At 44.1% G+C, this 9,109-nt stretch overlaps 2 protein-coding genes across 2 annotated transcripts; both read left to right on the top strand.

Moving 5' to 3' along the window:
- The first annotated feature begins 4,389 nt into the window (after nt 1-4,389).
- Nucleotides 4,390-7,143, top strand: LOC128668062 (uncharacterized). Its single transcript, XM_053740225.1, has 2 exons — nt 4,390-5,759; nt 5,805-7,143. Exons 1-2 carry the CDS (start codon nt 4,390-4,392, stop codon nt 7,141-7,143), a joined length of 2,709 nt encoding a protein of 902 aa, XP_053596200.1.
- A 132-nt stretch (nt 7,144-7,275) lies between these two features.
- Nucleotides 7,276-8,232, top strand: LOC128668061 (uncharacterized). Its single transcript, XM_053740224.1, has one exon. The coding sequence runs from the start codon at nt 7,276-7,278 to the stop codon at nt 8,230-8,232; it is 957 nt and encodes a 318-aa protein (XP_053596199.1).
- The last annotated feature ends 877 nt before the right edge of the window (nt 8,233-9,109 follow it).

Below are 9,109 nucleotides of genomic sequence, written 5' to 3'. Positions count from 1 at the left end.
TCAAATCTAAGACGCCGTCGGGTCTCATTAAATTTTTATTTACTGAATTTTTATCATAAATTTCTTCCAACGGACCGACGGTACTCAACTCAAAGACGCTGTCAGGTTCCGAAGTTTTATTTACTACACCTTCATAACTACTGACTTCAACCGGACCGACGGTACTCAATTCTAAGACGCCGTCAGGTTCCAAAGTTTTATCTAACGAATTAATTACTACTTGATTTTTAAATTGTTTTGGTTTGTCCAACCAGGCTTGATATAAGCGACGATTACTAGGGCTCCGATTTCCCCTTATTATTTGTTTAATAGATCTTCTAGATTTCGCGCCCTGTTTCCTCGGGGAATGGGAGGGCGAAACTAGTTTTTTGACGACTCAGTGTGACTGGCATCGCCGGCACTGGTCAACTGAGCTTCGACGCAATTAGAATGGTTATTATTATTATTACTATTATTAGGTATTAAACGATTATTATTATAAGACTGATTACCGCCATTATTACGGTTGTCGTTTGCTTTGAAATTTCCCGAATTAAAATTCGAATTTCCTCTGTTAAAATTCGATTGCCCACGACTCGAGTTAAAATTATTACTATTTACATTAGAGTTATAATTATGATTATTTCTATTTAAATTTGTATTATTATTATTATACCTATTCTAATAATTAATTGGGACAGAACCATTTGACCGACGGGAATTAAAATTTTGGTTCGACCCATTCCTAGGTAAACCACCATTTGCCTGAAAGCAATCCTGTCGAATATGTCCTGCTCTAAAACAGAAATTACAGACATCAACTCTTATATTCGTACACTGCTCAAATGCGTGACCATTTTGTCCGCAATGAAAGCAGAAATTTTGGTAAAAATTTCGACCAGCAGTAACCTCACCGGAAGAACGCGGTATAGAATTACCGTTGTTTCTAACGTTATTAGAATTTCGTGCCCGATCATTTTGGGAGCGATACGATGAAAAGTTTTGTTAAGGGGGTTGAGCAGTTGCCGTTGATGCGCAAACGATTAATTTACCGTCCTCACCCTCTCGAATTTCTTCAATAATGAGTGGTTGTTTATCATTCATCATCTCAACCAAAATCGGAGTACGCGGGAATGTGTGTACTGCTGAAAAACCTGATTTTTCTTCTGTTTTAGAGTGTGTTTTATCCGACGTGTCAAACACTCGTTTATATTCCTCTAAAAGTTCGGCAGCTTCATGTAATACCAATAGGAGGTCATCATAAGTATGTACTGACCTAGAAAACACCAAAGTTGATAGGCTTCTAGGTAGATGATTTCGAATGCTTGTAACTTGTTCCGACTCTGGAGGGGGAATACGCATTTCGCGGTATTTCTGTTGTACTCTGAATGCAAAATCAATTGATGATTCACCGGTCTGTGGTCTTAACTGACCAATTTCCATTAGTAACTGCGTATCCGTCTTTTGAAAACCAAATGCTCGTAGAAATTCCCGCTTAAAATGGTCATAATCTGTCCAATGCCTACTAAACGTATCATATCATTTAGCAACTTTACCGGTTAAAATATACCCAAGAATTTTTACATAATCAGTCATAAGCCAACCCTCACGAAACGCCATGGCTTCGGACGAAGTCAGAAAACTATTGGCTGACAAGTCGCACTGCGGATAACGTACAGGCCACGCTCTCACGATTTCTCTGATATCCCGCCATTTACGTAACGAAATCGCAGCGACATCGGGTGTTAACGAATTATTGTCTCTAGGTAGCTCGATGAACCCTTGGTATCTTTCGCCGCCATTGTTGGTCGGATATCTATCTGGGTAGTTACTGGCTTCCAAATTATCCTCTAGTATATCATTACCATTATTACCAAAATTATTTATCGGGTAATTGTTACCGAGGTGATTATTATTGTTGACATTATTATTTAAATTATTATTTCGCATTCTATTAGGGCAATAGTTACCGTATGAATTATTATTAATATTTGAGTTTGAATTATTATTTATTCCGATCGGGTAATTATTTACATTATTATTTGTGTTCATATTTAAATTATTATTTAAGTTATTATTTAAATTGTTATTATTTGTGCCTGCTATGTTACTGTGAACATTATTGGATCCACTGGTACCAGGTTGTTCATAAAACTGGAGGGCTGAAGGAGTCATAGCCCTGGTTTCTTGCGTCAAGTGTCCTGTACCGTACTCCCCGTCGCCAAAACTGTGAGCTACGTTGCGAATTGTTTGAGTATTTGATTGTACAAGCACTTGTGAATTATTTTCCCGTTGTGTGCTCAACGCAAGAGTTAAATTTTGAATACAACTCATAAGTTGAGCCATAGCAATTTGATTTGTCCCTTGTTCAGCTTGTGCGGAAACTGGAACGGTGCCAGGATGAGAAGCGATTCCTGCATTAGGCTGAATTTGTTCTTGTTGTACCGGTGGGGGGTTTTCGTAAAATAAATCGTCCACAGGCGCTTGCGAATTATTATTGTTTAATATTAGCCCTATTTGTTCGTTCGAATTGATAACGGTAGGTCTCTCATTTGAGCAGACCCTGACGTGGTAGTTGTAACTGTTGGAATAGTGGTTATAGTAACCGGCGTAGTTGTTACAATACTCAGTGCAGTTGTAACCGTCGTTGTGGTCATTGTAGTGACCATCGATGTGGTATTTGGTACCATAGATAGAGTATTCCCTAAGCTACGCTTAACTGGAGGTCTACTCGGCATCGGAGTACCTGCAGTAACAATCAGGCTTGGTATATGGGGTAACGAAGGAGGACCCGACATCGTCGAGCTAGCAGACGAAACGGTAGTACTGGACGTTATCGTGTACGTTGTCGAAGGTGGCGAATGTACTACCCTGGATTGGTTTCTCTGGTTCGATGAACCAACCCCGTCGAAAATCACCTCCCCGCTATCTTGTCTATTCAGTTGTTTCGAATTTCGACGCGTCGCTGGTCGAATATTACTCATTATTTTATTTCAAAAGTTTTCAAATAAATATTATTCTAATCTTGCTGATAGCTAGTATGCTATAATCAGCTTACGAGCCACAATAATCATTAAATTTCGAATAAATATTGTTAAACGAAATTCCGAAGGCTTAAGATATTTCTTAATTAAAATATATTTATTTAATACCGGAATTAATATTTATTAGTGTCACTAAGTGACGACAACTAACTTCCTTAAACCCTAACAGTGACAGTTTTCAAAATATCTACTTTCTTGTAAATAATTAAATAAAATAAATAAATAATATAAATAAATTAAATAAATAAATAAAATAAATAAATAAATTAAATAAATAAATTAAATAAACCCACAATTATTCGTCATCTGGTTTAAAATTTCACAAGTGTTCAAATCTCCCGCCTCCCGCTACATTATCGACCGCCGGACACTGACCGTGTATCGCCCTATGCTGCTTATCGATCGTCAGGTACAGATCATCGATCTAGGTGGCATGACAGCGGCAGACTTGAACGGTGGTTATCTTTCTCTACTGGAGCGGCGCGCTCTCTTACAAAAAAAACAACGAACCAGCTATACCGAATTACATGGATCTCTTGCTGTTTGCTCTCGAACACACGAATCCGCTTATTATCAATTAATCACGCTCAATTCACATTATAACATTACTTTATCTTATTCTGTGCATCTTTTATTATAAATTTTCTGTTCACAGTACAAACTCAGTGCTTTACTCTGCAAGATTGCTTTGATTTCCGGCATGTGGTGCCATACCGCAAGGCGTGACAGGGCTTAACCTAAAGACTCTTTATATCCTACTAGTTATCTTTTAACACAAACTACTTGCTATAATTTGAAGCTTAACTGTGATATAACTCTATATTATTTATTTAAACTAGTGCATAATTTTTTCGTATGAATAAACTGCGTAATACAAACGAAGGTCGTCACTCTATGCGTTTTACCTATACTACCCAGGTCCCAGTATATACCCGCTAATTTTAGAATTCGTTACGCGAAGCCTTTTTACATTTTTTGGTCCTTCGAGCCGGATTCTGGGTAGTTTGGTTTAACTTAAATTTGATTAAACCTCGTGTCAGTGAACTTGGTGCTGTTTATGTCTATTTGGTGCGCGTTTGACAACTCCGACGCATTGCTGAGTACCACGGATAGGTACTGCGTTGGTGGAAAGGTAGATTGGGACCATCTAGTGCGAAAATCTCCCTGTGTTATTCGCGTCTGAACCACAACCTGCATCCAACGACGTTCATCAGCCGTCAAGGTCACTAATCAGCATCACCATCGCTTACTTTCTCCTAGAGGACACTTAAACTGTCAGTTCGCTCCTTTTATAATATCTATTATTGCTAATTAACGTCTTTTTCTATTATTGATTCTTTTTCGATATCTTTTAGCAAAATCCAAGATGTCGGCCAAGTACCTGCTATCGTTCGAGTCCCACCTGAGCAGTCTCAACATGATGGTCACTGAAGTAGGAGATGGACAATACACGCTCATTTCACTAACCGACTGCGAGATCAAGCTTGAAGTGCTTGAGTCAATGTGGAACAAACTCTCTGATGCTCACGACAAGCTTACCGGTTGCAGGGACATCGACATGTCCCACAACTACTTCAAAGAAGGACGATACTCAAAAGCACTAAGTCGCTACGTCTTAGTCAAGTCGGCACTGAAGCGTTGCGTGGTCGAGCTTGAGCCACGTCCGGCGCCTCTCTCTCCGCACAATCTCTCCCTACATGCGCAAGCAACAACTGCTCGTCCATTGCTGCTCACGATTCAGCCTCCAACCTTCAACGGCGAACTACTCGAATGGCAATCATTTAAGAACAAGTTCGCGTCGGTTGTCAACAAAGAAGGCGTCAGTGAAGTCGACAAAATGCATTATCTCCTCCAGAGCTTGAAGGGTACCGCTTACTCCCTTGTTGCCAACGTGGAGATCTCTGAGACTGCATTCGCTACTGCTTGGCAGACCTTAAATACAAGGTACGAGAATAAACGCGTACTAATCACCGCTCAGCTGAACAAACTATTCAACATCCCCCAGATGGCGTCGCGCGCAAGCAAAGAAGTCAACAATGTGATCAACACAGTCAGTGAGGTTATGAACGCTCTTGCTGCACTCGGGTCGCCAGTGGAGCATTGGGATCACTTCGTGGTACACTTTATTACCCAAAAGCTCGATCCTACGACACGAGAAGATTGGGAACTTACTCTCGGAGCTGCGTCCGAATTCCCGACCTACGAGCGCATCAAAACGTTCCTCTTGTCCCGTGCACGAGCTCTCGAAGCCATGGAAGGACGTCTCCCAGTAAAGCCACGTGATCCCAAGGCGAACAAAAGGGCCTCCAGCAACGACAAGCCTCCTCACGGGTTCAAAAACTCCCCTGCGCATGTCCATGTAGCGAATTCTCAACAAAGCGTCACTACGACTTCCGGGTCATCCACTAACGCTAACTCTCCGCCTGGACCAAGTCCTGGACCTGCTACAAGACATCAAAATCCTTGCTCATGTTGCGGTGAAGCGCATTTCATTGTCTCATGTCCATTGTACCGCAATCTAACGCCTAACGAGCGTCATCAGCGAGCAATCTCCAAGTCATTATGCCTCAATTGTCTTGGGACGCATGCTCTGGAGAATTGCCGTAGCAAAAATTGCTGTCGTCACTGTAATGCAGCACATCATTCCATGCTACACGATTCCACGCATCTCTACGCTCCACCACCCAAATCTAACGCTACGACGACTCTCTCGAGCCGTTTTCAAGGCTCTCAAACGCAAGACTCATTGCAAAACCCGAATACGTCATCATGACTACTCAGTAACGCAACTCCACGCTCACAACGCACGCTCTCGCCAACGTCTACTGCTGCATCACTACTATCAACGCAACAATCACGCTCATCTTATTACTCATCCTCACCAGAAAGACCTCTAGTGCTGCTAGCTACAGCCTACGCCTTTCTTATTACGCCTACACAACGCCCGCAAGCAGTACGGCTTCTGATTGATCCAGGATCCGAGTTGTCACTCATCTCTCAGCACGTTACTCGCCTGTTGAACCTATCAAGCTCTGAATCACGGATTCCAATCATTGGAGTCGGAAGTGTACCCTCTGGATCTACCAAGGGTGCTGTTAATATTCTACTACGCTCAGCGCACTCTGACGATCAAGTCACGCTGCACGCACACGTACTACCACACCTTACCGTTGAATTGCCTCCAGTTGATGTCTCACCTCAATCGTGGCCTCATATTGCTGATTTAGAGCTAGCGGATCCTAATTACGCATCACCTGGCCGCATTGACATCCTCGTCGGAGCTGATTCTTATGGCGTGATCATGAAGCCGGGAATCAGGACTGGAAGTCCCGGGCAGCCCATTGCAATCCAAACTATATTTGGGTGGGCAGTTCTGGGACCTATCAATTCGACAACGCTCGCATCGCCTGCGCATCAAGGCCTTCTCGTCACCAACTCTCAGCTTCATGACCTCATCGCGAGATTCTGGGAGCTGGAAGACGTCTCATCGTCAGGCAAGGAGTCTCTCAGTGCCGAAGAAGCAGAGTGTGAAGCTAACTATATGGCTACCCACTCGCGAGACATCTCTGGGCGCTATATTGTACGCCTGCCTTTCAAATCGAACGCGCCACCACTAGGGCACTCGAAGAGTATCGCACAACGCGCATTAACTCGCTTACTAAAACGCATCTCAACTCAACCTGAGCTCCAGCATCTCTACCATGAGTCCCTCGACGAATACGAGTCCCTGGGTCATATGCAGAAGGGCAAACCCTCAAACGCAGAAGCTGACGGTTATTACTTGCCACATCACGGTGTCATGCGCAATAACAAGATCCGCGTGGTATTTAATGGCTCTTGCAAATCAACTTCAGGCAACTCTCTCAATGACTGTCTTCACGTAGGTCCCAAGACTCAGAACGACATCTTCGACGTCCTCCTTTACGTACGGCGCCACCAGCTTATCTTCACAACTGACGTAGAGAAGATGTTTCGCCAAATTCTGGTTCACCCAGAAGATCAAAAATTCCAACGCATACTGTGGATCAACGAGAACAATCAAGTCCAGGACTTTGATCTCTGCACGGTTACCTATGGTACCACGTCAGCTCCTTACTTGGCTGGCCGTACTCTGCAATAGCTACTTCTCGATGAAGGTCACGACTTTCCCTTAGCAGTGGAACCTTTCCAGAGAGGCAGCTACGTCGATGATATTACTGGTGGTGCTGATGATATCAAATCTCTTAACGCTATTGCAACGCAAGTTGAAGAAATGGCTCTTCGAGGATGCTTTCCTCTAGCAAAGTGGAAAAGCAACCATCCAGGTTTCTTCAGACTTCCTTCATTTCAGTCAACAAGTTCAGAGACTCATCAATTTAGCGAATCATCCTCTAAGATTCTTGGTCTTGCTTGGCAATGCGCTCCAGATCTGCTTATGTTCACGGGTCAGCCCATCCTACAAGCAACCATCACCAAACGCACTATACTCTCTGAAACCGCTCAGCTCTTTGATCCTCTCGGTCTGATTTCACCCATCATCGTCCGCGCGAAAGTCTTAATGCAGGATTTGTGGCAAGAGAAGATCGGATGGGATGACATGCTCCCTCCTCAAATCATACATCGCTGGACGACGTTTCGCAATGAACTTGCACAACTCTCGCAACTCACTATTCCTCGATGGCTTCAACTACGATCTGATAATTCTCAAGGCGGGATACATGGCTTCTCGGATGCTTCACTGGCTGCAATGGCTGCTGCAGTCTATGTAAAAGTGTCTTCGCCATCGGGATCCTCCACAGTGACTCTCGTTTGCAGCAAAACCAGAGTTGCTCCACTCCATCGTTTAACAATTCCACGCTTGGAGCTATCAGCCGCACTACTACTCTCCAAACTTATCACTCGAGTTCAAACCACTCTCCAGCTGCAACACGCTCCCGTCACCTTGTGGACAGACTCTTCAGTATCGCTTGCTTGGATCAACAGTGATGCACTGCGTTGGAAGGAGTTTGTAAAGAATCGAGTGCAACAAATTCAACAATCTGCGCCTGACGCAACCTGGAGGTTTGTATCTGGGAAGCACAACCCTGCAGATTGTGCTTCTCGAGGTCTCACTCCATCTCAACTCATCACGCGACTGCGGAACCAACTTCCAAGGCGCACAAGTCGAACTGAAGAGTCTCCTAGCAGGATTCGCCAAAGAATCGCAACACTTGCAACAGCTGATCGCTAATGACGGGACTCACTGGAAGTTCAATCCACCTGGAGCTCCTCACATGGGCGGCAAATGGGAGGCTGTTGTGAAATAAGTCAAACAACACCTAGCTAAGATTAACTCTGACAAATTGCTAACCTACGAAGACTATACAACGCTGCTGATCCAGATTGAAGCTGTTCTCAACTCTCGTCCACTCAGTGCTCTCTCCGAAGACCCCGATGACCTCACTGCACTCACTCCCGGTCACTTCATTCGAGGAGCACCCCTCACGACTATACCTGAACCCTCACTCCTGCATCTACCAATCAACCGTCTCTCATTGCTGCAATACATTCAGCAGCGCCTTCAGCTGTTGTGGGCTAATTGGTCTAAATCGTGCCTGAAAACTCATCAAACCATATCTAAGTGGAACACGTCTTTCCACGACATCGGAATAGGTTCCATGGTTCTTTTGTTAGATGAACGATTTCCACCATCAAAATGGCCGCTGGGTCGTGTCACGCACGTTCATCCTGGGCAAGATGATCTTACCCGTGTCGTCACCGTCAAGACTGCCACATCAACTTACCTCAGACCAATCCACAAGTTGGTACTACTGCCAATTCCACGTCACGAGGAAGATTCTCATGATGCTCCTCCAGCAACATCACAGGTTCTCCGCCTACGAGCGGCGAAGGGGGGAGAACGTTCAAATCTCCCGCCTCCCGCTACATTATCGACCGCCGGACACTGACCGTGTATCGCCCTATGCTGCTTATCGATCGTCAGGTACAGATCATCGATCTAGGTGGCATGACAGCGGCAGACTTGAACGGTGGTTATCTTTCTCTACTGGAGCGGCGCGCTCTCTTACAAAAAAAACAACGAACCAGCTATACCGAATTACATGGAT

Source organism: Microplitis demolitor, chromosome 6 (genome assembly GCF_026212275.2).
Source record: "Microplitis demolitor isolate Queensland-Clemson2020A chromosome 6, iyMicDemo2.1a, whole genome shotgun sequence".
In the NCBI taxonomy this organism is placed as follows: Eukaryota; Metazoa; Arthropoda; class Insecta; order Hymenoptera; family Braconidae; genus Microplitis; species Microplitis demolitor.
The sequence above is the reverse complement of the archived record's forward strand: the minus strand, read 5'-3'. Positions and strand labels throughout refer to the sequence as shown.

Coding starts and splice junctions, on each gene's coding strand:
- LOC128668062 (XM_053740225.1), top strand. CDS start 4,390: ATGTCGGCCAAGTACCTGCTATCGTTCGAGTCCCACCTGAGCAGTCTC. Junction 5,760..5,804: donor CGTTTTCAAGGCTCTCAAAC/GCAAGACTCATT, acceptor ATGACTACTCAG/TAACGCAACTCCACGCTCAC.
- LOC128668061 (XM_053740224.1), top strand. CDS start 7,276: ATGGCTCTTCGAGGATGCTTTCCTCTAGCAAAGTGGAAAAGCAACCAT.